This window comes from Leuciscus leuciscus (genome assembly GCF_965113295.1).
Source record: "Leuciscus leuciscus genome assembly, chromosome: 3".
NCBI classification, from domain to species: domain Eukaryota; kingdom Metazoa; phylum Chordata; class Actinopteri; order Cypriniformes; family Leuciscidae; genus Leuciscus; species Leuciscus leuciscus.
Window position 1 is genome coordinate 1,146,844 of NC_138727.1, and position 27,021 is coordinate 1,173,864.

The 27,021-nt window shown below is 38.5% G+C and overlaps 2 protein-coding genes across 5 annotated transcripts in view; one reads left to right on the top strand and one right to left on the bottom strand.

Moving 5' to 3' along the window:
- ercc5 (excision repair cross-complementation group 5) overlaps positions 1–19,987 on the bottom strand; it is a 21,619-nt gene extending 1,632 nt beyond the window's left edge. The window contains exons 1-16 of one of the 2 annotated variants that reach the window (XM_082163782.1): positions 19,926–19,987; positions 19,182–19,274; positions 18,544–18,719; positions 17,625–17,740; positions 17,451–17,552; positions 16,379–16,433; positions 14,809–14,952; positions 13,692–13,890; positions 11,668–12,225; positions 11,422–11,577; positions 10,733–10,920; positions 10,363–10,482; positions 3,872–4,085; positions 2,144–2,288; positions 1,351–1,551; positions 1,087–1,171 (exon numbers count right to left, since the gene is read on the bottom strand). In XM_082163782.1, the coding sequence (XP_082019908.1) occupies positions 1,087–1,171; positions 1,351–1,551; positions 2,144–2,288; positions 3,872–4,085; positions 10,363–10,482; positions 10,733–10,920; positions 11,422–11,577; positions 11,668–12,225; positions 13,692–13,890; positions 14,809–14,952; positions 16,379–16,433; positions 17,451–17,552; positions 17,625–17,740; positions 18,544–18,719; positions 19,182–19,269 (2,547 nt within the window). In that variant the 5' untranslated portion in view covers positions 19,270–19,274; positions 19,926–19,987. Of the gene's footprint in view, positions 1–1,086; positions 1,172–1,350; positions 1,552–2,143; positions 2,289–3,871; positions 4,086–10,362; positions 10,483–10,732; positions 10,921–11,421; positions 11,581–11,667; positions 12,226–13,691; positions 13,891–14,808; positions 14,953–16,378; positions 16,434–17,450; positions 17,553–17,624; positions 17,741–18,543; positions 18,720–19,181; positions 19,275–19,925 lie in introns of both variants that reach the window. The other variant, XM_082163781.1, reaches the window with a different exon arrangement.
- On the top strand, positions 19,963–26,638 carry blzf1 (basic leucine zipper nuclear factor 1). Of its 3 annotated transcripts, XM_082163888.1 has the most exons (8): positions 19,963–20,061; positions 21,162–21,208; positions 21,330–21,712; positions 23,130–23,329; positions 23,598–23,726; positions 25,182–25,425; positions 25,566–25,785; positions 25,903–26,638. In XM_082163888.1, the coding sequence occupies exons 2-7, from the start codon at positions 21,184–21,186 to the stop codon at positions 25,749–25,751; spliced, it is 1,167 nt and encodes a 388-aa protein (XP_082020014.1). In that variant the 5' UTR covers positions 19,963–20,061; positions 21,162–21,183; the 3' UTR covers positions 25,752–25,785; positions 25,903–26,638. The 3 variants fall into 3 exon arrangements, with proteins under 3 accessions (XP_082020014.1, XP_082020012.1, XP_082020013.1); XM_082163886.1 differs by having other exon boundaries at positions 25,566–26,638; XM_082163887.1 differs by lacking the exon at positions 19,963–20,061 and adding an exon at positions 20,076–20,312 and having other exon boundaries at positions 25,566–26,638.
- Positions 26,639–27,021: the final 383 nt, after the last annotated feature.

A 27,021-nucleotide genomic window follows, 5' to 3' on the forward strand; every position in this document is an offset into this window, starting at 1 on the left:
CACAGAATACACACCTGACAACTCACAGAATACACACCTGACAACTCACAGAATACACACCTGACAACTCACAAAATACACACCTGACAACTCACAGAATACACACCTGACAACTCACAGAATACACACCTAACAACTCACAGAATACACACCTAACAACTCACAGAATACACACCTGACAACTCACAGAATACACACCTAACAACTCACAGAATACACACTAATGTTTCTGAAAGAGTCTCTTCTGCTCAGCAAGGCTGCATTTATTCAATTAAAAATACAGTAAAAATTATGAAATATTATTCTAATGTAAATCATCTGTTTTCTATGTGAATATATAGTAAAGTGTAATTTATTCCTGTGATCAAAGCTGAATGTTCAGCATCATTACTCCAGTCTTCAGTGTCACATGATCCTTCACAAATCACTCTAATATGAGGATTTGATGCTCAAGACACATTTATGATTATTATCAGTGTTGAAAACTGTTTTTTTTCTGGATTCTTTGATGAATAGAAAGATCAAAAGAACAGCATTTATCTGAAATAGAAGCTTTTGTAATATTAAACATCACCGTTCAAAAGTTAATTTTTACTTAATTTTTTGGGGAGAAATAAATAAAAGAAATCAATACTTTTATTCATCAAGGATTACTTAAATTGATCTAAAGTGACAGTAAAGACATTTATAATGTTACAAAAGCTTCTATTTCAGATAAATGCTGTTCTTTTGATCTTTCTATTCATCAAAGAATCATACTCTTTTTGCATAGCATTAGTTACAAACTTGTTTTGTACTATGTTTAATTGCAATGTCCATGTCAAATAAATGAATAAATAAATAAATGAGATAAAACAGTTTTCAACAAAGATAATAATCATAAATGTTTCTTGAGCATCAAATCCTCATATTAGAGTGATTTGTCAAGGATCATGTGACACTGAAGACTGGAGTAATGATGCTGAACATCCAGCTTTGATCACAGGAATAAATTACACTTTACTGTATATTCACATAGAGAACAGATGATTTACATTGGAATAATATTTCCCAGTTTTCCTGTGTTTGCATGTGTGAGTGTCTGACCTGCTGAGACTGAAGCTGCTTTAGCACCGGCTGGAGAGTTTCTTCAGTCCTCCTGCTGTTCCAGCCGAAGCGGCTCAGGCAGAACGTCACTCTGGCTAAGGAAGTATCCTGCTGTTTTAAACACTAGTGCCGATGTTCAAAGTTTTTGATTTGATTGTGTTATCCGTGACAAATGAGTGTATTTCACTATTTGTGTCTCATAAATCAAATGCTGACATGCATAACATAACGTGTGTTAAACACTGCGAATAGCCTGAAGGATATTCTTTGATGAGCTCCAGGTGTGGGCGGCCCCAGCTGAACGAGGCGTCTGATTGGTCGACGCTGGGATGCAGGTACGCCTGAGCCACGGAAGGGTTGGGAAAACCCGGATGAAGACGAAGATTCCTCAGTTTCTTCTTCACTTTTGTGTCTTTGGGATTGGCAGCCATTTTCTTATTCTCCTGAGCCTCAGCCCACCATTCACTACATCAGCCAGACAACACACACACACACACACACACACACACACGATGAGACACATATTTAATGATATTTGACATAAATATTTTGGCAGGTGTGTGTTTGATACACAGGTGTGTGATACGCAGGTGTGTGATACGCAGGTGTGTGTGTGATACGCAGGTGTGTGTGTGATACGCAGGTGTGTGATACGCAGGTGTGTGATACGCAGCTGTGTGTGTGATACTCAGGTGTGTGTGTGATACTCAGGTGTGTGTGTGATTCGCAGGTGTGTGTGTGATACGCAGGTGTGTGTGTGATACGCAGGTGTGTGTGTGATTCGCAGGTGTGTGTGTGATACTCAGGTGTGTGTGTGATTCGCAGGTGTGTGTGTGATACTCAGGTGTGTGTGTGATTCGCAGGTGTGTGTGTGATACTCAGGTGTGTGTGTGATTCGCAGGTGTGTGTGTGATACGCAGGTGTGTGTTCGATACTCAGGTGTGTGTTAGATATACGCAGGTGTGTGTTAGATATACGCAGGTGTGTGTTAGATATACGCAGGTGTGTGTTAGATATACGCAGGTGTGTGTTTGATTCGCAGGTGTGTGTTTCGCACCTGAGCTGAAGGAGCGGCTCTAATCCAGCGCCGGGAAACTCATTGAGGATCTCCATCCCTGTGACGAACCCGACTCCCGGGATCCCCTCGGTGTAATCGCTGCCCAGCAGATACGCCAGGTTTATCAGTTTACTCCTGTCCAGACCTTTAAACATTAAAGACATTAAGTGTTCATCAGAGGGGTCAAGACCACAGGACTTTTGTGGCACTTGAACCACGAATACACACAAAATGTTTGAATGGATTCGAGGAGTTTTGTGGTTGAAATTTTAAAAAGTAACGAATCCTTCATTCACGGGTCATTTTGACCCCCTTAGGAATGAATGGAATGCGAGGAATGCTTCAGTACACATAGAAACACCTACAAATGCTCAAAATTCAAACTAAAAATGCTAAAACTTTACCAATAAATGATTGTATAATGTGTACATGTGTATCTGAATGCACACTGAAGAGAAACTGGCTTTAGGACCCAGAGGAACAGCTCATTTACTCCATATAGAGATATAAGCCCATCTAGAGTCAGGAAATATCATCTTATATTATTATATTTCCACAAGAGGTCAAAGACACACAATGTAAGATATTTAGAGCTGAATTAAAAGGTTTATGCATGAATTTTTAAGTTATTTTGAATATAAGTAGAAAGAATGTAAGGAATGTGCTTAAATTACTATTTATTATTTATTAAATCTAGTCATAAAAAAAAAAAATTGCATTAAAAAATACAAAAAATATTATCAAAATACAAAAAAAGAAAAAGGAGAATCATTTTAGGGCTTCGGGTCATTTTGACCCGGGAGGGCAGGATTTGCTCCAGGATGAGGGTGCGAGAGTTCCACCATAAATGTACAATTCCATCATAATTTACTCGCCCTCGTTTCAAACCCAGAGTTCTGTCCCTCCGTGAAAGTCTATTCCGTCAAAACGGATGTTTCATAAAGAGATCGTAAAATGATGGTGAGTTCAAGTCATTTACGCGTTGATGGGATTTCCTTTGAGTTTACGAGCTGATGATGTGTCAGTGAGAACACCACGCTTTTACTTCCCAGGAGGACTTGAACACATATAAATGAATCCATACGGGTTTAATCTGAATCTTGATATGTCTGTAATATTGATATACTGTAATTTTGGCTTATAAACAGTGATCAGCTAACATACATAGAGCAACGGAAGCTCATGCATGCATGAAATCTCTCATATTTAATTTAAATATGGTCATTTGTGTTTCAAAGATGAATAAAAGTGTAAGGGTTTGGAACAACATGAGTAAATTATGACAGATTTGACATTTTTGAATGTCATTAAACACGTTTAAAGTCCCCCTGTGGTGTAAATCCAGCTTTTAATGTAGTTTATGTGTCTATGTGGTGTTTTTAATACGCTTTAAGACAAACCATGTGTAAATTCATAAGTCGACACCATTGCTGAGTATTTCCTCCTTAAAACTGCAGTGAACCAAAGACAGTCTCAAAAACAAACTACCTTGCAACCAATCAGATCAACGTGTGATCGTCAACCAGTGGATCTCTGAGCTGAGGTTAAATTAATGTTTATGGGATTATTTAAGGCTGTCTCAGACGACGACATCACTTCCTGTCGGCCACCATAACTTCTGTTGGGTGCAATTCACAACCTCACCACTAGATGCCGCTAAAAATCCCAAACTGCACCTTTAACTATAATGTAGAAATGTAAGCCGGACTGATGAAGGCCGGAGCTCACCGAGCTGGTTCTGCATGTCAGCTGACTGGTAAAGCTCCACGTATTTGTTCTGGCTGAAGAAGTTCCTGTAGACGTGGCGTCCGCCGAAGAGCCAGATGTCGCTGTCGTCGGTGATGGTGCCGTGTGTTTGGTCGAGCCGGTCCAGCGCCGCACACTGGGCTTCGGCCTCCATCGGCGCCACCACGAACGGCACGCCGAACAGACGCAACAGCTCCTGAGCAAGCATCAAAACACACCGCTAATATCAGCACACGACTCACTCACTACTCAGGACATGTTGCCTACAAAACATGTTCTACTCACTCACTCACTTCTGTTCTGTAGGACATGTTTTACTACTCACTCACTCTCTTCTGTTCTGTAGGACATGTTTTACTACTCACTTTTGTTCTGTAGGACATGTTTTACTACTCACTCACTTCTGTTCTGTAGGACATGTTTTACTACTCACTCACTTCTGTTCTGTAGGACATGTTTTACTACTCACTCACTTCTGTTCTGTAGGACATGTTTTACTACTCACTCACTCTCTTCTGTTCTGTAGGACATGTTTTACTACTCACTCACTCTCTTCTGTTCTGTAGGACATGTTTTACTACTCACTCACTTCTGTTCTGTAGGACATGTTTTACTACTCACTCACTCTCTTCTGTTCTGTAGGACATGTTTTACTACTCACTCTCTTCTGTTCTGTAGGACATGTTTTACAACTCAATCACTTCTGTTCTGTAGGACATGTTTTACTACTCACTCACTCTCTTCTGTTCTGTAGGACATGTTTTACTACTCACTTCTGTTCTGTAGGACATGTTTTACTACTCACTCACTTCTGTTCTGTAGGACATGTTTTACTACTCACTCACTCTCTTCTGTTCTGTAGGACATGTTTTACTACTCACTCACTTCTGTTCTGTAGGACATGTTTTACTACTCACTCACTCTCTTCTGTTCTGTAGGACATGTTTTACTACTCACTCACTCTCTTCTGTTCTGTAGGACATGTTTTACTACTCACTCACTCACTTCTGTTCTGTAGGACATGTTTTACTACTCACTCACTCACTCACTCCTGTTCTGTAGGACATGTTTTACTACTCACTCACTCACTCACTCACTCACTCACTCTCTTCTGTTCTGTAGGACGTTTTACTACTCACTCACTCACTCAATCACTTCTGTTCTGTAGGACATGTTTTACTACTCACTCTCTTCTGTTCTGTAGGACATGTTTTACTACTCACTCACTCTCTTCTGTTCTGTAGGACATGTTTTACTACTCACTCACTTCTATTCTGTAGGACATGTTTTACTACTCACTCTCTTCTGTTCTGTAGGACATGTTTTACTACTCACTCACTCTCTTCTGTTCTGTAGGACATGTTTTACTACTCACTCTCTTCTGTTCTGTAGGACATGTTTTACTACTCACTCACTCCTGTTCTGTAGGACATGTTTTACTACTCACTCACTTCTGTTCTGTAGGACATGTTTTACTACTCACTCACTCACTTCTGTTCTGTAGGACATGTTTTACTACTCACTCACTTCTGTTCTGTAAGACATGTTTTACTACTCACTCACTCCTGTTCTGTAGGACATGTTTTACTACTCACTCACTTCTGTTCTGTAGGACATGTTTTACTACTCACTCTCTTCTGTTCTGTAAGACGTGTTTTACTACTCACTCACTTCTGTTCTGTAGGACATGTTTTACTACTCACTCACTTCTGTTCTGTAGGACATGTTTTACTACTCACTCACTTCTGTTCTGTAGGACATGTTTTACTACTCACTCTCTTCTGTTCTGTAAGACATGTTTTACTACTCACTCACTTCTGTTCTGTAGGACATGTTTTACTACTCGCTCACTTCTGTTCTGTAAGACATGTTTAACTACTCACTCACTTCTGTTCTGTAAGACATGTTTTACTACTCACTCACTTCTGTTTTGTAAGACATGTTTTACTACTCACTCACTTCTGTTCTGTAAGACATGTTTTACTACTCACTCACTTCTGTTCTGTAGGACATGTTTTACTACTCACTCTCTTCTGTTCTATAAGACATGTTTTACTACTCACTCACTTCTGTACTGTAGGACATGTTTTACTACTCACTCACTTCTGTACTGTAGGACATGTTTTACTACTCACTCTCTTCTGTTATGTAGGACGTTTTACCACTCACTCTCTTCTGTTCTGTAGGACATGTTTTACTACTCACTCACTCACTTCTGTTCTGTAGGACATGTTTTACTACTCACTCTCTTCTGTTCTGTAGGACATGTTTTACTACTCACTCACTTCTGTACTGTAGGACATGTTTTACTACTCACTCTCTTCTGTTCTGTAGGACATGTTTTACTACTCACTCATTCACTTCTGTTCTGTAGGACATGTTTTACTACTCACTCACTCTCTTCTGTTCTGTAGGACATGTTTTACTACTCACTCATTCACTTCTGTTCTGTAGGACATGTTTTACTACTCACTCACTCTCTTCTGTTCTGTAGGACATGTTTTACTACTCACTCACTCACTTCTGTTCTGTAGGACATGTTTTACTACTTTATCTTCTGAATTTACTACAGAATCTTCTGTTCTGCAGGACATGTTTTACTACTCACTCTCTTCTGTTCTGTAGGACATGTTTTACTACTCACTCTCTAGGACATGTTTTACTACTCACTCTCTTCTGTTCTGTAGGACATGTTTTACTACTCACTCACTCTCTTCTGTTCTGTAGGACATGTTTTACCACTCACTCACTCACTCACTCACTCACTCACTCACTCACTCACTCACTCACTCACTCACTCACTCACTCACTCACTCACTCACTCACTCACTCACTTCTGTTCTGTAGGACATGTTTTACTACTCACTCACTTCTGTTCTGTAGGACATGTTTTACTAACTCACTCTCTTCTGTTCTGTAGGACATGTTTTACTACTCACTCACTTCTGTTCTGTAGGACATGTTTTACTACTCACTCACTTCTGTTCTGTAGGACATGTTTTACTACTCACTCACTTCTGTTCTGTAGGACATGTTTTACTACTCACTCACTCACTTCTGTTCTGTAGGACATGTTTTACTACTCACTCACTTCTGTTCTGTAAGACATGTTTTACTACTCACTCACTCCTGTTCTGTAGGACATGTTTTACTACTCACTCACTTCTGTTCTGTAGGACATGTTTTACTACTCACTCTCTTCTGTTCTGTAAGACATGTTTTACTACTCACTCACTTCTGTTCTGTAGGACATGTTTTACTACTCACTCACTTCTGTTCTGTAGGACATGTTTTACTACTCACTCACTTCTGTTCTGTAGGACATGTTTTACTACTCACTCACTTCTGTTCTGTAGGACATGTTTTACTACTCACTCTCTTCTGTTCTGTAAGACATGTTTTACTACTCACTCACTTCTGTTCTGTAGGACATGTTTTACTACTCGCTCACTTCTGTTCTGTAAGACATGTTTAACTACTCACTCACTTCTGTTCTGTAAGACATGTTTTACTACTCACTCACTTCTGTTCTGTAAGACATGTTTTACTACTCACTCACTTCTGTTCTGTAAGACATGTTTTACTACTCACTCACTTCTGTTCTGTAGGACATGTTTTACTACTCACTCTCTTCTGTTCTGTAAGACATGTTTTACTACTCACTCACTTCTGTACTGTAGGACATGTTTTACTACTCACTCACTTCTGTACTGTAGGACATGTTTTACTACTCACTCTCTTCTGTTATGTAGGACGTTTTACCACTCACTCTCTTCTGTTCTGTAGGACATGTTTTACTACTCACTCACTCACTTCTGTTCTGTAGGACATGTTTTACTACTTTATCTTCTGAATTTACTACAGAATCTTCTGTTCTGTAGGACATGTTTTACTACTCACTCTCTTCTGTTCTGTAGGACATGTTTTACTACTCACTCACTTCTGTACTGTAGGACATGTTTTACTACTCACTCTCTTCTGTTCTGTAGGACATGTTTTACTACTCACTCATTCACTTCTGTAGGACATGTTTTACTACTCACTCACTCTCTTCTGTTCTGTAGGACATGTTTTACTACTCACTCATTCACTTCTGTTCTGTAGGACATGTTTTACTACTCACTCACTCTCTTCTGTTCTGTAGGACATGTTTTACTACTCACTCACTCACTTCTGTTCTGTAGGACATGTTTTACTACTTTATCTTCTGAATTTACTACAGAATCTTCTGTTCTGCAGGACATGTTTTACTACTCACTCTCTTCTGTTCTGTAGGACATGTTTTACTACTCACTCTCTAGGACATGTTTTACTACTCACTCTCTTCTGTTCTGTAGGACATGTTTTACTACTCACTCACTCTCTTCTGTTCTGTAGGACATGTTTTACCACTCACTCACTCACTCGTTCACTCACTCCCTCACTCACTCACTCACTCACTCACTCACTCACTCACTCACTCACTCACTCACTCACTTCTGTTCTGTAGGACATGTTTTACTACTCACTCACTTCTGTTCTGTAGGACATGTTTTACTACTCACTCACTTCTGTTCTGTAGGACATGTTTTACTACTCACTCACTTCTGTTCTGTAAGACATGTTTTACTACTCACTCACTCTTTTCTGTTCTGTAGGACATGTTTTACTACTCACTCACTTCTGTTCTGTAGGACATGTTTTACTACTCACTCACTCTCTTCTGTTCTGTAGGACATGTTTTACCACTCACTCACTCACTCGTTCACTCACTCCCTCACTCACTCACTCACTCACTCACTCACTCACTCACTCACTCACTCACTCACTCACTTCTGTTCTGTAGGACATGTTTTACCACTCACTCACTCACTCGTTCACTCACTCCCTCACTCACTCACTCACTCACTCACTCACTCACTCACTCACTCACTCACTCACTCACTCACTTCTGTTCTGTAGGACATGTTTTACCACTCACTCACTCACTCGTTCACTCACTCCCTCACTCACTCACTCACTCACTCACTCACTCACTTCTGTTCTGTAGGACATGTTTTACTACTCACTCACTCACTTCTGTTCTGTAGGACATGTTTTACTACTTTATCTTCTGAATTTACTACAGAATCTTCTGTTCTGCAGGACATGTTTTACTACTCACTCTCTTCTGTTCTGTAGGACATGTTTTACTACTCACTCTCTAGGACATGTTTTACTACTCACTCTCTTCTGTTCTGTAGGACATGTTTTACTACTCACTCACTCTCTTCTGTTCTGTAGGACATGTTTTACCACTCACTCACTCACTCGTTCACTCACTCGTTCACTCACTCCCTCACTCACTCACTCACTCACTCACTCACTCACTCACTCACTCACTTCTGTTCTGTAGGACATGTTTTACTACTCACTCACTTCTGTTCTGTAGGACATGTTTTACTACTCACTCACTTCTGTTCTGTAGGACATGTTTTACTACTCACTCACTTCTGTTCTGTAGGACATGTTTTACTACTCACTCACTTCTGTTCTGTAAGACATGTTTTACTACTCACTCACTCTTTTCTGTTCTGTAGGACATGTTTTACTACTCACTCACTCTCTTCTGTTCTGTAGGACATGTTTTACTACTCACTCACTCTCTTCTGTTCTGTAGGACATGTTTTACTACTCACTCACTTCTGTTCTGTAGGACATGTTTTACTACTCACTCACTTCTGTTCTGTAGGACATGTTTTACTACTCACTCACTTCTGTTCTGTAGGACATGTTTTACTACTCACTCACTTCTGTTCTGTAGGACATGTTTTACTACTCACTCACTTCTGTTCTGTAGGACATGTTTTACTACTCACTCTCTTCTGTTCTGTAGGACATGTTTTACTACTCACTCACTCTCTTCTGTTCTGTAGGACATGTTTTACTACTCACTCACTTCTGTTCTGTAGGACATGTTTTACTACTCACTCACTTCTGTTCTGTAAGACATGTTTTACTACTCACTCACTCTTTTCTGTTCTGTAGGACATGTTTTACTACTCACTCACTTCTGTTCTGTAGGACATGTTTTACTACTCACTCACTCTCTTCTGTTCTGTAGGACATGTTTTACTACTCACTCACTTCTGTTCTGTAGGACATGTTTTACTACTCACTCACTTCTGTTCTGTAGGACATGTTTTACTACTCACTCACTTCTGTTCTGTAGGACATGTTTTACTACTCACTCACTCACTTCTGTTCTGTAGGACATGTTTTACTACTCACTCACTTCTGTTCTGTAGGACATGTTTTACTACTCATTCTCTTCTGTTCTGTAGGACATGTTTTACTACTCACTCACTCTCTTCTGTTCTGTAGGACATGTTTTACTACTCACTCACTCTCTTCTGTTCTGTAGGACATGTTTTACAACTCACTCACTCACTTCTGTTCTGTAGGACATGTTTTGCATGTGAAAGCGAAGTTGAAAGCGTGGTGTGAACCCTGACCTGAGACTCTTGGCACATCTGTCCGGTGACGCTGGAGCTGCTGCGCTCCTGATGCTGTTTCTGTTCTCTCAGGATCATCTGCTCACCCTGCAGGTCTCTGTCCATCTGCAGCAGATCCTCCTGACACACACACACACACAGGTTTGTTCTGCGATACTTGTGAGGACATTCCATAGGCGTAATGGTTTTTATACTGTCCAGACTGTATTTTCTATTCCCCTACACTTCCTCTACCCATCACACACACTCACACACACACACACACACTCACACACACTCACCCGACCCCTAATACTACTGTACCCATCTCACACACACACACACACACACACACACACACACACGCTCTCTGGGAGCCTGTGAGATTTACCATGTCGATGTGATCCCACTCAGCGCCAGCAGGAGCTTCACCCACGGCCTCCTCTTCTTCATCCCCGTCCTCTTCCTCTCTGCTCTCCTCTTCCTCCTCTGAGGGGCTTTTATCTTCTTCTTCTGCTCTGGTGTGAGACTGCTCTGTGTCAGACGCTTCCTCCACATCACACACCTCGATAAAGCTCTCTGCAGAGACCAGATGAACAGGTGTATGTGTGAAGCACTGGACAACCTCGTTAAAAACATCCTTTAAACCAGGCGCTTCGTGAGCTGATGAAAGCTAATCATAAAGTCAATCATAAACATTCGGGAGCAAAGATTATTGGGACACTTTGAGCTGATCATGTTTTGCTGAAGTGTTTTGTCTTTAATTGCTAATGCTGACACATGCTTTAACAGCTGACAGATATTCAACATAATTCATGTGTGAGACAGTCTAACAGAAGGACGGACAAAACCAGTCAAATATCAACTGAGTTCATAACTCTGAGTTCTTTAGTACCATTTTCTAAACTATAGCGAATAAACTGTGATAATGTGAGAAATGTCTGAATAAATGTTGGTTTGACTGTATATTATTATATCTGCTTTACAGCTGAATTTAAATGTGTCTCATATTAGATGAAGTTTGCATTGATTCTGTTATTTTCCTGTTCCTGCTGTAAAACGATCAGTGTGTGTCTGTACCTTCAGAGCTGCTTTCCTCTTCCTCCTCCTCCTCCTCCTCCTCATCTTCACTCTCGGGTTTGTTTTCCTGCGTTCTGTCAGTACTCACAGGATCAGAGGAATCTCTCGGGTGTGTTTGCTTCAGGTTCACTGCTCCGTCTCCTGGCTCTTGTGTCTCTACTGGAAATAATCAGTGTATTCAGGCTTCTTTGCACTTGCTGTAAGTTTAAACATCAGTAAATGCGTTTAATAGGAAAATATGAGTACCTTCAGAGCCGCTTTCCTCCTCATGCTCTTCACTCTCGGGTTTGTTTTCCTGCGTTCTGTCAGTACTCACAGGACCAGAGGAATCACTCGGGTGTGTTTGCTTCGGATGCTCTCGTGTCTCTACTGAAGAACTGGGAACACCAGGTGTTTTGTCCTGATTCTTTGATCCTGAAGCCTCCTCCTCGTCGTCTGAGCTGCTCGTGATGACGTACGTCTTGTGTTTGTGTGCCGGCGGATCCATCATGGCGTTCTGGATGGCATGTAGAGTTCGAGGCGACACACTTCCATCATCATCAGGTGGTCTCGTGTCTTCCTCCTCAGAGCTGCTGTCCATCATGGCGTTCTGGATGGCCTGAAGAGTTCGAGGAGACGCTGGAGGATCTTCCTCATGACAGGAGGAAGAGGAGGACGGCTTGTTCTTCTTCTCGTCTGTCTCGGTCACGGGTCGCCACAACGGCTCTGGCTTTCCTTTAGGCTTCGCTTTACGATCCCATGGGGAACTGGACCACAGCGCTGGAGCCGGCCGACTCTCTGGAACGCTGGCTTTCTTCTGAGACCCTGAACAACAGAAGACCAAAAAACATTTACTTTGTCATATTTTAGTAGGGCATGCAGATTGTTTTTTAAAGAAATAAATTATTTTATTCATAAAGGACGCATTAAATTGATCAAAAGTGACATTTTTAATGATACAAAAGATTCTGTTTCAAATAAATGCTGTTCTTTTGATCTTTCTATTCATCAAAGAATCCAGAAAAATACAATGTATCAGTTTCCACAGAAATATAAACTGTTTACTATGGAAGCTCGTTTCCGCCACAGGATAAAAGATAATTCTGACTTTTTATTTCACAATTTTGACTTTATATCTCACAATTCTGACTTTATATCACATAATTCTGACTTTATATCACGTAACTCTGACTTTATATCTTACAATTCTGACTTTATATCTTACAATACTGACTTTATATCACGTAATTCTGACTTTATATCTTACAATTCTGACTTTATATCACGTAATTCTGACTTTATATCTCACAATTCTGACTTTATATCACAATTCTGACTTTATATCACGTAATTCTGACTTTATATCACAATTCTGACTTTATATCTTACAATTCTGACTTTATATCACGTAATTCTGACTTTATATCTCACAATTCTGACTTTATATCACGTAATTCTGACTTTATATCTTACAATTCTGACTTTATATCACGTAATTCTGACTTTATATCTCACAATTCTGACTTTATATCTTACAATTCTGACTTTATATCACGTAATTCTGACTTTATATCTTACAATTCTGACTTTATATCTTACAATTCTGACTTTATATCTCACAATTCTGACTTTATATCACAATTCTGACTTTATATCACAATTCTAACTTTATATCACGTAATTCTGACTTTATATCAAATTCTGACTTTATATCTCACAATTCTGACTTTATATCTTACAATTCTGACTTTATATCACGTAATTCTGACTTTATAACTCACAATTCTGACTTTATATCACGTAATTCTGACTTTATAACTCACAATTCTGACTTTATATCACGTAATTGTGAGATAAAAAGTGGCAATTACCTTTTCTATTTTTTATTCTGTGGCGGACACAAGCTTCCATAGTTTACAACATTGATAATAATCATAATTGATCAAACGTGACAGTAAAGACATTAATAATGTTACAATTACAAATTCTATTTCAAATTTGATCTTTCTGTTCACCAAACAATCTTGAAAAATAAAATGTATCAGTTTGAACTGTTTTCAACACTGATAATAATCATAAATGTTTCTTGATCATCAAATCATCATATTAGAGTGATTTGTGAAGGATCATGTGACACTGAAGACTGGAGTAATGATGCTGAAAATTCAGCTTTGATCACAGGAATAAATTACATTTTACTATATATTCACATAGAGAACAGCTGATATACATATTTGTTGTGTTGACCCCAGGAAGACAGATATGTACCCCCCCAGTGTATTTGTCCAGACCTTTGATGAGTACGTAGTGGGCCGAGTCCTCAGACACGAGGCGGCGGCTCTCCACGTGTTGACCTTTGCCCTCTCTCTCCTCAGAGCCGGTGGGGTTCATCGTGTGGTTCATCTCCTTCTGCACTCCCTCCAGACGCTGGTTGAGTTTGTTCCTCTGAAGGAGACCCGCCAGCTGATACTGAGAGAACTCACCGGACCTCTGAGAGACCAGGAGATCAGGGGTTAAAGATGATCACATGAGTGTCGACCTTTTTAATGACTTTAAGTTTCATTTATGATTTTAGTATCAGTGTTTCTTCACACTTTCATCAGAAACAAACGAATCAGAGTCTCGATCATGTCAGACTGGACTGGTTTTGTCACTCCTGCAGTGCATTTTAACCATCATAACTAATAACTGCCATAATAATTCTGTTAATTACTTGATTCTTGATTCAACTTTAGATAAACCAGCAATGAACACAAGTCTTTCCTGTTTCCATTCTTTCTTAAGAAAATATCCTCCAGTCTTTAGTGTGTGATGTTGCTGTTTGATCATAAAGAAGCTCCAGTTCTTCTCTATATCAGTGCCAGTGTTTCTGAACTCCTGAAACGCCTCCATTGTAGTCTTGAGTTTCTTCTGGGAACGAACACGTCACAATATTCCTCATTATAATAATTAATGCGCAGAATAAAGGGGCGGGGCCTGGTTGAGTTAGTAGTGTGTTAAACTGGTGGTTATGGAAAGGGGAAATTTCCCAAACACACTCGAAGCGCTCGACCAATCACAACACACTGCTCCAGCGGACCAATCAGAGCACAGTGTGCTTTTCAGAAGGAGGGGCTTCATAGAGACAGGAAGTAAACAGAGCGTTACTGACAGACTGGGAAGAGAGGAGCCGCAACAATGGAGAATATGAGGAGAATAAGCAACATTCACGCAGGAAAACCTGTTCTAGTAGAGACTGAAACAACATCAAGGCTTTATAAAAGAACACAATATGTGCGCAATATCTTCAGTCATTTTGCTTCTCCAGTAAATCTATCATGATATAGGAATGTTTAGATATTTGTGCTGGAAAACAAGACAGAAACACTGAGGAAGAGCCTGATTTCTGCAGTGTGTGAATGGCATCACCTCTGGTGGTTTGTGGTAAAGTGTGCGTCGCCGCTTGTTGAATTCCTTCAATTCTTTCAAGATTTCGTGTTTGATCTCCGGTGGCATGAGGGAAAACTCCTCAGAGTTGATGTCGACGGAGTTAGGATTGTGATAGATCTCTTCCTGAACACACACACACACACACACACACACACACACAAAAATACAAAGTGGTTTATACGATGTGCTAACATGGCAAAATCTAAACTTTAGTATCGCCCAGCTCTAATCTGCTAAATAATAATACTAATAATACACTTTATCTATATTGCGAAGTAACAATAATCCACTCAAGCACAATAAACAGCTTTAAAAAGACGAGTCTTTAGGGACTCTTTAAATGCGACTATAAAGCATGAATATACAGTACAGGCCAAAAGTTTGGACACATTACTATTTTTAATGTTTTTGAAAGAAGTTTCTTCTGCTCATCAAGCCTGCATTTATTTGATCAAAAATACAGAAAAAAAAATGTAATATTGTGATATATTACTACAATTTAAAATAATTGGTTTTCAATTTATTATACTTTAAATTATCATTTATTTCTGTGATGCAAAGCTGAATTTTCAGGATCATTACTCCAGTCTATCACATGATCCTTTAGAAATCATTCTAATATGATGATTCATTATCAAAGTTGGAAACAGTTCTGCTGCTTAATATTTTTTCATAACCTGTGATACTTTTTTAGGATACTTTGATGAATAAAAAGTACAAATAAAAAAAAGAAGCAAATCTTTTAAAAATAGAAATCGTTTGTAACAGCAATATCCACTACTGGTCAGTCATTTTTTTTCTTTTCTTTTTTTTGAAATAAATCAATACTTTTATTCAGCAAGGATGTGTTAAATTGATAAAAAGTGATAGTAAAGAAGATTTATATTATTAGAAAATATTTTTTTATTTTTAATAAATGCAGTTCTTTTATAACCTTTTATTCATCAAATATATTAAGCAGCAGAACTGTGTCCAACACTCATAATAAATCAGAATATTAGAATGATTTCTAAAGGATCATGTGATAGACTGGAGTAATGATCCTGAAAATTCAGCTTTGCATCACAGAAATAAATAATTTTTTAAAGTACAGGGTGGGCCATTTATATGGATACACCGTGGTGGCATGGGAGTGGTTGGTGATATTGAGGTCCTGTTTGTGGCACATTAGTATATGTCATGGTCACCACCCATCTTGAGGAGTTTGCCCCCTCACATGTACTGGTGTGCCACAAACGGGACTTTGGTGTCACCAGCCATTCCCATGTTGTTGCGGTGTATCCATATAAATGGCCCACCCTGTATATTCAAATAGAAAACTATTATTTTAAGTTGTAATAATATTTCACAATATTACTGTTTTTTTCTGTATTTTTGATCAAATAAATGCAGGCTTGATGAGCAGAAGAAACTTCTTTCAAAAACACTGAAAATAGTAATGTGTCCAAACTTTTGACCTGTACTGTATAATAAACATTAACATCTGCTTTGAAAATGTGTGTATTTTGAAAAGCACTGTATAAATGAATATAAATGTAATTCCTCTCACCTGAAAGCTGCTGTATGTCTGCAGTGATTCGTCTCCTTCTCCTTCCTCCTCTGAACTACAGACACACTCATGAAGACACTGTCCTTCATTATCATCATTATTAGAGATGCACGATATTAAATTAATATCGATACCGAGAGTTTGGTTTTTCTTATGGAACAAAAATCTCTTCCAAATAATGCTGCAAAAACCCTTTATTACTTCATATTTTATATATAATATTATAAATATTTGATATAATAATTGCACCCAAATAAATGTGCATTAAATGTGTGTATACAACAAATAAGGTCGTTTTCATAAGCACTTGTCTTCATGGCACATACAATCAAACATACATATATAATTAACAGTAAATAAGCTCCTCTATAGTGTTTTTTTTTATAGCTAACTAACAAACGCATGACTTTCCTGAGGAAAACACAACATTAGGTTCACAAGCTGTTTTACTGACATCTTTAAACACTGATTGAGAGATTACATGAGACATGAGACATGATACGGATATCTTCCAACATACCTTCTGATGTTCATGCATGCTTTACTAGATATAATTTGTATTAAAGTGGATAAAAAGACTCTGAGGCGCTACAGTGATCCGTCACGTCACATTTAAGAGCGTTAAAACACCATTTATTGTTTGAATTTCGTGATAAAATGGACAGAATCTGAAAGATGACACTGCTTTGCTACCTCTAAAAAGAAACAAAGAGCTATTTGCGATATTTGGATGAGAGGCGCGCTACAAATGTTTAGATATAAATACAGATCTGGCAACCCTGGCTTGAACTACGGGTGCTTTATAGGGTCAAATGTTTTGTTTGTGCTGTTTTTAACTGTTAATGTTATTGTCGTATTAACTTGCACTAAATTCAACACGAGAGATTTTCTTCACACACAGTGTGTGTTGCAGTCTGAACACGTTTTCCCGCCCCCTTTTGATTGACAGGATATAATCGGCACTGATCATTGGCTGTTTTTAAACGATCAGCCAATGGCTGATAGCGTTAATAATAGCTTTTATCGGCCGATACATCTCTAATCATTATGTGTTGTTTGTCCCCGATCTCACCTCCTCTCGTCTCTGTCCTCATCAGGAGGAAGCGCGGGAAGAACGTATATGTCATCCTGATCATCTCGTCTCACAGACGACAGGCTGGGAACCGACTCTTCACTGCGGGAAACAAGGAAAAGAGCATGTTTCTCTGTGGGATGAACAGCTGTGAACATGAACTAAGGCTCGTACCTTCGATCCCCTAGAGCTGCTTTGATGGCCTGTCTCTTCAGGAACGTGTGAAGGAGCTTTTCATTGGTCTGTCTGGACTCTCGGCTCATTTCCTCACGCCGTTGTCTCCGGATCGCCTGAACGTGTTCAGAATGTCGTTATTCCTACCGTCATCCTTCCCTCGGGTCATTCTGACCCGGAAATCACTTTTTAATTTTTTTTTTAAATTTAGCGTTCATCTGAGGGGTCCAAGACCACAGGACTTCTGTCGCACTTGAACCACGAATACACACACACACACAAAATTGAATGGATTCGAGGAGCTTTGTGGTTGACATTTTAAAAAGTAACAAATCGGGTCAATTTGACCCCTTTAGGAATGAATGGAATGCGAGGAATGCTTCTAAAAATGCTCAAACTTTACCAAAAAATTATTAATGTGTACATGTGTATCTGAATGCACACTGAAGAGAAACTGGCTTTAGGACCCAGAGGAACAGCTCATTTACTCCATATAGAGATATAAGCTCATCTAGAGTCAGGAAATATCATCTTATATTATTTATTTTCCTCAAGAAGTCGACAAAGACACACAATGTAAGATATTCTGAGCTGAATTAAAAGGGTTATGCATGAAAATGTGAGTTATTTTGAATTTAAATTAAAAGAATGTGAGGAATGTGCTTACATTACTAAATTACTCTGTATTTATCATTTATCGATCAAATCTAGTCATTGACAGGTAAATAAATAAAAAAATACTGTAAAAAATAGAAGAAATATTATCAAAATGAAATAAAATAAGCTTTCTGGACAAAAAATTTAAAAAATATAAGTATAATTTTAGGGCTTCGGGTCACTTTGACCCGCGAGGGAAGGATGAGGGTTAATCTCAGAAGCATCTCGACGTTCATGTTTCACACGCAGATATAAAGCTCACCAGCGTCTGTTTCTTGAGCAGCGGCGCGTCTCCATCGTACACGAACACGGGTCTGATGCGGAAGAACAGCAGCTTGCAGAGCCGATGGAAGAGTGTGAGGAGGTGAGCGTTGAGAACAGCATTCCCGTCACGATCCCGCACGCCTTTCACCGCCTGATTCAGCCAGATACTGATGTCTGTTACAGGGAGTCACGGATCTGACCAATCATGCTCAGCTATTACTAAAGTCAGACTCATTCTCTGCAGTACAGTAATGGGAATTTGGGGGAATGTGTGTGTGTGTGTGTGTGTAGATATATACAGTTGTTTTGGACCATTCTTTTGACTTTCTAACATGCAGTCAAACGTGACACTCAACAAACCTAGTCAGTTCAGATATTTCATGTGTTCTAGCTCAAGCACACCTGGTGCAACTAATGAGGCCCTTGATGTATGGGAATGCATGTGAGTGTGTGTATATATATATAGTTGTAAGCTAAATTAGAAGCTAAATCAGGTTTCTTGGTAAAATGTACTTTCGGCTGTTTGCAATGAACAAATTAAACATAAGTGATTGAAATAGCTCAACACAACAATGTTTTAAGTGGTTTCCACAGCTGGACATGCAACATTTCATGACTTCTGCATGTAAAGGATACCGACAGCCAAGATCTTCCCCTCCAGTGTTTCCGGATTGATGGGTTTTCCGGTGCTTTCCAAGAGCTTCCACAGTCCAGTAACTCCCATCACACCTGACAACAGCAGGAAAACATCATCATCATCATCATCATCATCTTCATCATCATCTTCATCATCATCTTTAACTTTCACACAGTGTGAAGCAGACAAGCTTGTTGCATAAGGAAACATCATGCTCTGGCAAATTATAATTCTGATTAATTAATCAGGTTTGATCAAATCAAGAAAATAAAATTATGACATCAATTTTAATTAGGAGGAAAATGTTTTAGATTCAAAAATTATTAGATTAAAAGGAAATCATTTTGAGAACAAAGTTGTAAATTACGAGATTAAAAAGTCATAATTGTGAGATAAAGTCAAACAATTGATTCAGTTTCGACTTTTCATGTCATAATTATATGACCTAGTACATAATAATTTGTACCTCAACAATTTTATCTCATAATTATGACTTTGTTGACTTTTCAAACTCATAATTATGATTTAATATTTGAGAATTTAGAATTTTTACTCAAACGCTCCTGCAGGAGACATATACAAAAACAAGATAGTGATAATAAATCTATTACTTGTGATTCAAATGAATAAAAAAATTACAATTTAAGCTTATTTCTGTTTCTAATGGGCTCGTTTATTATTCACAGGCTAAAGAACAAAATGTTTAAATTATGATATTTTATTTAAAGAAAGCACACACAGACCTGCCGCTCACAGCTTCAGAATCATAACATCCGGTCCCGGTCACCACACCGGAAACACGTACTGAGCACTTCCGTTCGGCTTCGACCAGCTGCTTCCGGTTTTAACATGGATCTTGTTTAAACGCGACTCTGTGAGGTACGTGGCAAGATTGATTATGAATTATGAAACATCAATATCGACCACTTAGTACGTTCATTAATGAGTTCGTGATTTATGAGATTCGCGCCTTTACATGACGCCATCGGTAGCTAGCTGCTAGCTGTCTCGCGAACTAGCCAAACAAACAAACAAACAAAGATAAACCTTTTACAGTCTCTGAGATAAACTCTGTTATAAACTGTGTTTATTAGCAGCACGTGCTCATGTTTTGGAGAATCTGATTGTTGGTAAGTTCACTAGTGTCGAGTTGACTAATGTAAACATCTAATAATGATGAATTAATTGGGTTTGATCAGATCGAGACAGTAAACCAGCTTTACTTGATTAATCTCGACTAACTCAAGCTCGTGTGTCTCTTCTGGTCTTCTGATTGGTTACAGTTATATCTAGATTAAAACACAAAGGTTGAGTTACACTAGTGAACAATACAGTCCTCAATGTGTTCATGTTTCTGCATCCTAGAATCTAATTTAATTAATATAATTGGTATTTTTTTTAAATGCAGTTTTTCTGTACAGGAATCATGTAGAATTGCATCATAAAATGTTAATAAAAATATACATTTCAATGTATTAGGGTTAATCAAAAATGTATATTTGTATACATATTTAAAATGTATTAATATCATTATATTTTAATATTTTTCAACACAATAATGTTAAGTTGAATTTTATTGTATTGAATTGTAAATATTATTATTAAGACGCTATTTTTCTGTCCTGTAGTCATGTAGACTTGCATCATAAGAAATGCATAAAAATATAATTTTTTGTTTAAAAAAATAATAATTTAAATATAATTTTATTATATTATAAATATAAAAATAAAGTCTGTTTATTACAATGTTAATTTTTGTCTTCTGGACTTGCATCATAAAATGCGAATAAAGAACGTTTTTGTTTAAAATTTGAAGAAGAAGAAAAAAATTTGTATTAAATTGTTGTTTAATTAATTTAATTATCACATTTGTTTAAATGTTTGTAACATTTCTCTGTTTCGGAGTCATGTAGAATATTGCAATATACCATTTTAGTGAAGAAATATAACATTTGAATAAGATGTGCGTATGTTTGCAGGCAGATCTCGTGAAGGACAGTCATGTCTGCGTCAGTGATCATCAAAGGTGAGTTCATCTGTCCATCATCTGAGCAACACACACACACACACGCGTACGTGTCTGGAACGATGATGTGTGTGTGTCTTCTATGAAGTTATTCAATCAATCACACGTGTGTGTGTCTCAGATGTGTGTGTGCGCGGCCCCGGGGACGGCATGGAGATGCACAGGCCCTCTGTGGCCCCTGAGGCCCCGCTCCCGAAGCTGGCGTCCCCGAAGCCCAGTCCCAGGTCTACAGCGTCTCCGGGGGTCCTGCACCTGGGCAAGGTGAGCCGGGATGTGTGTGTGGAGCTGGAGTGTGTGAGGATCGTGGTCCCCCGGGCCGCCATCACCCGCAGCGCTCGAGCCGGGCCCTACGCTGAGGACCGAGGGTCCCCTCATCATCACGGGGACGAGCCGGAGCCAGAGCCGACGGACTACAGGATCCTCCTGGAGAAACTGCAGAACTCGGAGCGCCGGCTCCTGCAGGATAAAGAGGGCCTGTCCAATCAGCTGCGGGTCCAGACTGAGGTATCATCAGCTGGAGTATCATGAAATCATAGTTTGTTTCATATTTCAGCTTTAATTATCTTTTGTATAATTACATATTTTTGTGTGTCTATAGCATTAATTTTTTATATATTATTTTTTAAATAATTGGTGTTTAATTAAATTTTTTAATGATCTTTTATATATATATTTTTTTTAGCATTATATTTTCATTATTTAAAAATTGAATAATTGGTGTTTAATTAGGTTTTAATTATCTTTTATATAATTCAATATTTTTGTTTTTAGCATTTTCATTCTTTTCATTTTTAATATAATTTTTTTGTTTTAGCATTATATTTTAATTATTAAAGAAATAAATAATTGGTGTTTAATGTCATTGTTATAATTATCTTTAATATAAGTGTATAATATATATATATATATACAATTTTTTTCACATTTTATTTTAAATTATCTTCTATAATTAAATATTTTTGGTTTTTAGCATTTTCATTTTTTAATATAATATTTTGTTTTTGTTTTTAGCATTATATTTAAATTATTTAACAATTAAGTAATTGGTTTAATTTAATTAATGATCTTTTATATATTAAAAAAACAATTTTGCATTTAATTGTTTTTTTTTAACATTTTTGTTTTTTAGCATTATATTTTCATTATTTAAAAATTTAATAATTGGTGTTTAATTAGGTTTTAATTATCTTTTATATAATTAAATATTTTTGGTTTTAGCATTTACATTTTTAAATTTTTATATTTTTGTTTTGTTTTTAGCATTATATTTTAATTATTAAAAAAATAAGTAATTGGTGTTTAATGTAATTGTTATAATTATCTTTAATATAAGTGTATAGTATATATTTTTTATATTTTTTAGCATTACATTTCAATTTTAACAATTAATTGGTGTTTAATTAATTTATAATTATCTTAATTATAATTAAATAACATTTTATTTTTAATTATCTTTTGTATAATTAAATATTTTTGTTTTGTTTTTAGTATTTTAATTGTTTTTAGCATTTAGCAAATTTAATAAAGTTTTAAGTATTTTAAATGTAATAAAAAAAAGTAGAATTTATTTAGCATTATTTTTAATGTAATTTTTTTTTTTTTGCATTTTAATGAAGCTTTATATAGTTTTATAGGCTTTGTGTTATAACTTTATATTCTGCCTTTATTTATACGGTAGAGATTTTAGTTTGACTCAGTGTTCAGTGATCCTGTTTCCTGTGTAACATGAACTAATGTTGAGAAGTTCGCACAGAAAGAGTCTCTTCTGCTCACCAAGGCTGCATTTATTTGACCAAAAATACAGTAAAAACAGTGAAATATTATTCCAGTGTAAATCAGATGTTTTCTATGTGAATATCTAGTAAAGTGTAATTAATATCCTGTGATCAGAGCTGAATTTCCCCGTGCCGCGTGTCCTCAGGTGAACCGAGAGCTGAAGAAGCTGCTGGTGGCGTCGGTGGGCGATGATCTTCAGTATCACTTTGAGCGGCTCTCGCGAGAGAAGAACCACTTGATCCTGGAGAACGAGGCTCTGGGACGCAGCCACACACACACGGCTGAGCAGCTCGAGCGCATGAGCATTCAGTGCGACGTCTGGAGGAGCAAGTTCCTCGCTAGCCGGTGAGAAATGCCATGATGCTAATCAGGCTTGCTACGATAGTCGGTGTTTCCAGTGCTAGTGGTGTTCAGAAGCAACTTTTTTTTTTTTTCATTATGAATGTCCGTGTGGAAGCGCGCATTTTACTTTCACTTTTAAATTAGCGCTTTTATTTATACAGTGCTTTATACAGTACAGATGGATCCTGAACAACGCTAGGAAGACTGTTGCAGAGTTTGGGCGCTAAATAGGAAAAGAAACATGTGAAAATGCTTGTGTGTGTTCTTGTAGTGTGATGGCAGAGGAACTGACCAATGCCAGAGCAGCTTTACAGCGCCAGACCAGAGACGCTCAGTGTGCCATTCAGGATCTGCTGCGAGAACGAGACGAGTTCTCCAGAGACATGCTGCACACACACAGGTACACCTTCACACAGGACTGTTATCGGCAGTGACCGTGATTGAGGTCGCTGGAGCAGCTGATTGATTGACAGTGCGAGTGTGAATGAGTGTGATTGGCAGTGAGTGAGTGTGATTGACAGTGTGATTGACAGTGAGTGAGTTTGATTGACAGTGTGATTGACAGTGAGTGAGTGAGTGTGATTGACAGTGAGTGAGTGTGATTGACAGTGAGTGAGTGATTGACAGTGAATGAGTGATTGACAGTGAATGAGTGATTGACAGTGAGTGTGATTGACAGTGAGTGAGTGTGATTGACAGTGAGTGAGTGTGATTGACAGTGAGTGAGTGTGATTGACAGTGATTGACAGTGAATGAGTGATTGACAGTGAGTGTGATTGACAGTGAGTGAGTGTGATTGACAGTGAGTGAGTGTGATTGACAGTGAGTGAGTGTGATTGACAGTGAGTGAGTGTGATTGACAGTGAGTGAGTGTGATTGACAGTGAATGAGTGATTGACAGTGAATGAGTGATTGACAGTGAATGAGTGATTGACAGTGAATGAGTGATTGACAGTGAGTGTGATTGACAGTGAGTGTGATTGACAGTGAGTGAGTGTGATTGACAGTGAATGAGTGTGATTGACAGTGAGTGAGTGTGATTGACAGTGTGATTGACAGTGAGTGAGTGTGATTGACAGTGAGTGAGTGTGATTGACAGTGAATGAGTGTGATTGACAGTGAGTGAGTGTGATTGACAGTGAATGAGTGTGATTGACAGTGAGTGAGTGTGATTGACAGTGTGATTGACAGTGAGTGAGTGTGATTGACAGTGAATGAGTGTGATTGGCAGTGAATGAGTGTGATTGACAGTGAATGAGTGTGATTGACAGTGAATGAGTGTGATTGACAGTGAGTGTGATTGACAGTGAGTGAGTGTGATTGACAGTGAGTGAGTGTGATTGACAGTGAATGAGTGTGATTGACAGTGAGTGAGTGTGATTGACAGTGAGTGAGTGTGATTGACAGTGAGTGAGTGTGATTGACAGTGAATGAGTGATTGACAGTGAATGAGTGATTGACAGTGAATGAGTGATTGACAGTGAGTGTGATTGACAGTGAGTGTGATTGACAGTGAGTGAGTGTGATTGACAGTGAATGAGTGTGATTGACAGTGAGTGAGTGTGATTGACAGTGTGATTGACAGTGAGTGAGTGTGATTGACAGTGAGTGAGTGTGATTGACAGTGAATGAGTGTGATTGACAGTGAGTGAGTGTGATTGACAGTGAATGAGTGTGATTGACAGTGAGTGAGTGTGATTGACAGTGTGATTGACAGTGAGTGAGTGTGATTGACAGTGAATGAGTGTGATTGGCAGTGAATGAGTGTGATTGACAGTGAATGAGTGTGATTGACAGTGAATGAGTGTGATTGACAGTGAGTGAGTGTGATTGACAGTGCGAGTGTGATTGACAGGTCTCTGGAGCAGTTGCTGGTGTCACTACAGTGGGGTCGACAGCAAACGTACTATCCCAGCGCGCAGCCGCTCAGCACCGGTGAACTGGCCTCAGCCAATCACAAGCTCGCAGACGCCATTAACTCACACCTGCTGGGGAACGTGAGCGGCAGCGGCGGCCCGAAGAAGAGCCGGAACCAGAACCAGAACCAGTGCCGGAGCTCAGAGCTCTGCAACACGCCGGCTGAGAAGATGGCCGAGAAGGTGCGGTGCTCTCTCAAATAATTATTAGAAAATATTAATTCATATCGAGAAATTAATAATTGTTATCAGTGTTTGAAATTAACTTTTTCAGAAGCATCTGGTTGTTGGTTTAGATGTTTTCCTCACTGATTGTTGTCCAGGTGCTGCGGAGTCTCGACCCCATTTCCTGTTCTGAACAGGAAGTGGACGCAACACCGACTGACCCACATCATTCCCACTTCCTGCCCAGCAAGAAGAGCATCGGGCGCTTCCACCCGTACACGCGCTACGAGAACATCACCTTCAACTGCTGCGAGCGCTGCCGCGGGGAGCTAACCGTGCTTTAGCTGTCGGACGCTAGCGCTAATGCTAGCGCTTCAGGTGCCGAAGACAAAACCCCTTGAACACACACACACACAACATCAGAATGACCTCTGACCTGACGCAAGCTCACCGTGCTGTAGCTGTCAGACGCTAGCGCTAATGCTAGCACTTCAGGTGCCGAAGACAAACCCCTCGAACACACACACATCAGAATGACCTCTGACCTGACGCAAGCTAACTGTGCTTTAGCCGTCAGATGCTAGCGCTAATGCTAGCGCTTCAGGTGCCGAAGACAAACCCCTCGAACACACACACACACAACATCAGAATGACCTCTGACCTGACGCAAGCTAACTGTGCTTTAGCCGTCAGATGCTAGCGCTAATGCTAGCGCTTCAGGTGCCGAAGACAAACCCCTCGAACACAGAACATGTTTGTGGTCAGAGATGGCCCTGTTCGAGGTTTATTGGCCCTCATGTTCTTCCACTCCTGTATGATTATATTTCTTCACTCAGAAGATGTTGAACACACACACACACACACACACACACACACACACACACACACACACACAGAGTCAGAACAGCAGACGGGGAGTAAATGATGACGCTCATGGATCGCTGTGGCTGCCGATTTTAAAATATAAAAAGTGCAAGATTTTGTGTGTGTTTCCATGGCTTTAGTTTGACGTGTGTGTAGGATGTGTGTGTGTAGGATGTGTGTGTGTAGGATGTGTTTGTGTAATGCAGTGTTTCTGGAATATAATGCGTGTTTCATACTTCATCAGTATGAATCTAGGTACTCTTTTAAAGTGTTTTCCTGGACCAGAGTGAATCAAATCTTTGTTTTTAAAGTATTGTAGTGATATTTTCTCCATCTTCCTTTATTAAAATAAAATATTTGAAATGAAGCTTGTATTGTTTTTATCATACAAGGAAAAAATCTTATTTTTAATGCAATAATTCTTTGAAATGAAAGTAGAGGAAAGATTATCAGTGTTTCTCTATCAGATTAAAATTAATGATTGAAATGTATAAAATAATTGTCCAGATAGGATGAGTTTCATCACTGCATTACGAGAACGAGACTGTGTTTCTGTTTATTTAATTTCATTGGTGATTCTTTGAAAAATAATTAGTTCATTAGAAATTAATTCAATTAATAAGAAATTCATTAATTTGTAAGTATTTAATATATTAGATAAATTAGAACAAGAAATTAATTAGAAAATATGTCATAGGAAGAAATGAATAATTAGAAAGAATTGAATAATTCATAAGAAATTAATAGATT